The 1,013-nt window shown below is 41.3% G+C and overlaps 1 protein-coding gene across 2 annotated transcripts in view; it reads left to right on the top strand.

The window, feature by feature from the left end:
* Window positions 1–1,013, top strand: part of LOC108751146 (protein lev-9) — a 4,586-nt gene that overhangs the window by 2,773 nt on the left and 800 nt on the right. Inside the window, exon 5 of one of the 2 annotated variants that reach the window (XM_018491193.1) lies at window positions 173–957. In XM_018491193.1, coding sequence (XP_018346695.1) covers window positions 173–957 — 785 coding nt within the window. Of the gene's footprint in view, window positions 1–172; window positions 971–1,013 lie in introns of both variants that reach the window. The other variant, XM_018491194.1, reaches the window with a different exon arrangement.

The raw sequence follows: 1,013 nt of genomic DNA, 5'->3' as shown, positions 1-1,013 counted from the left end.
GAGAGAGAGAGAGAGAGAGAGAGAGAGAGAGAGAGAGAGAGAGCATATATTTATTTTAGTTTACACTTATAAGTAAATATAGTTTATTTTATTTTAGAAAAAATGTAACAGCATTTAGTAAAAACCAAGTAAAAACATTATTAAAAATAAAAATTAAATATTAATGTTTCAGAAAATTCATCGACTTTTTCCGTAAAGTGGGCAAAAAACTTCTACATATGGAGATGAATAGGAGCCGTGAACATTCCAAGCATAAAGCGGAAGCGAAACTTGCATCTATTGCTAGCCAACAGAACAACACCAATGCTTCCGATCCGTCAACTTGGAAAGTACACGCGGGTCATGGCAATAAATCTCGGCTGCGAGAGGAGAGAATGATTGATTTTCTCAAGATGGTGTACAGAAAATTACAGCGCATGGATGCCAGACAACCGAATAATTCTAGCAACAATACTATGCACGACCTACTGAATGCAATGAGCAAGAACTTCTTTCATGTAGACCTTGCGGAGTCGCGACGAAACGGTAGCAAAACCCACTCGGATTTTGAGATACGTAATCAGAGGGAGTTCATTAAGTTGAAGAGGGAATTCGAGCGAATCATGAGATTTTACAACAAGTCTATACGCTGGAACGAGAAGCAGAATCGAAAAGATGCGAAGAGGAAAGGCTTGTCGCACGCCGAGAAGCGAAAGGATAAGAAAAAGCACAGGAAGAATTATTACAAGGGTTTCTACGAGTTTGTCAACAGTTACGTAACGGAGAAGCTATCGATGTTGGAGGCGCGCAACGCGACCGAGGAATTAATCAAGAAAATGAACATCGACAAGTTTACCGTGAGGAACGGCACGACCTTCACGGTTGGTGAGATGTACGCATTTTTCAAACATATCATACAGGATAGATTGAACTCGACGGAAGAAAGCGTAACCGTAGAATCTAGCACCTCACCGGCGCCGAAGACCGCGTCGTACGGTAATCAATCATCGACAATCCCGAGTAACGTTGCCGTA

This window comes from Trachymyrmex septentrionalis, unplaced genomic scaffold (assembly GCF_001594115.1).
Source record: "Trachymyrmex septentrionalis isolate Tsep2-gDNA-1 unplaced genomic scaffold, Tsep1.0 scaffold40, whole genome shotgun sequence".
Classification (NCBI taxonomy): Eukaryota; Metazoa; Arthropoda; class Insecta; order Hymenoptera; family Formicidae; genus Trachymyrmex; species Trachymyrmex septentrionalis.
The sequence above is the reverse complement of the archived record's forward strand: the minus strand, read 5'-3'. Positions and strand labels throughout refer to the sequence as shown.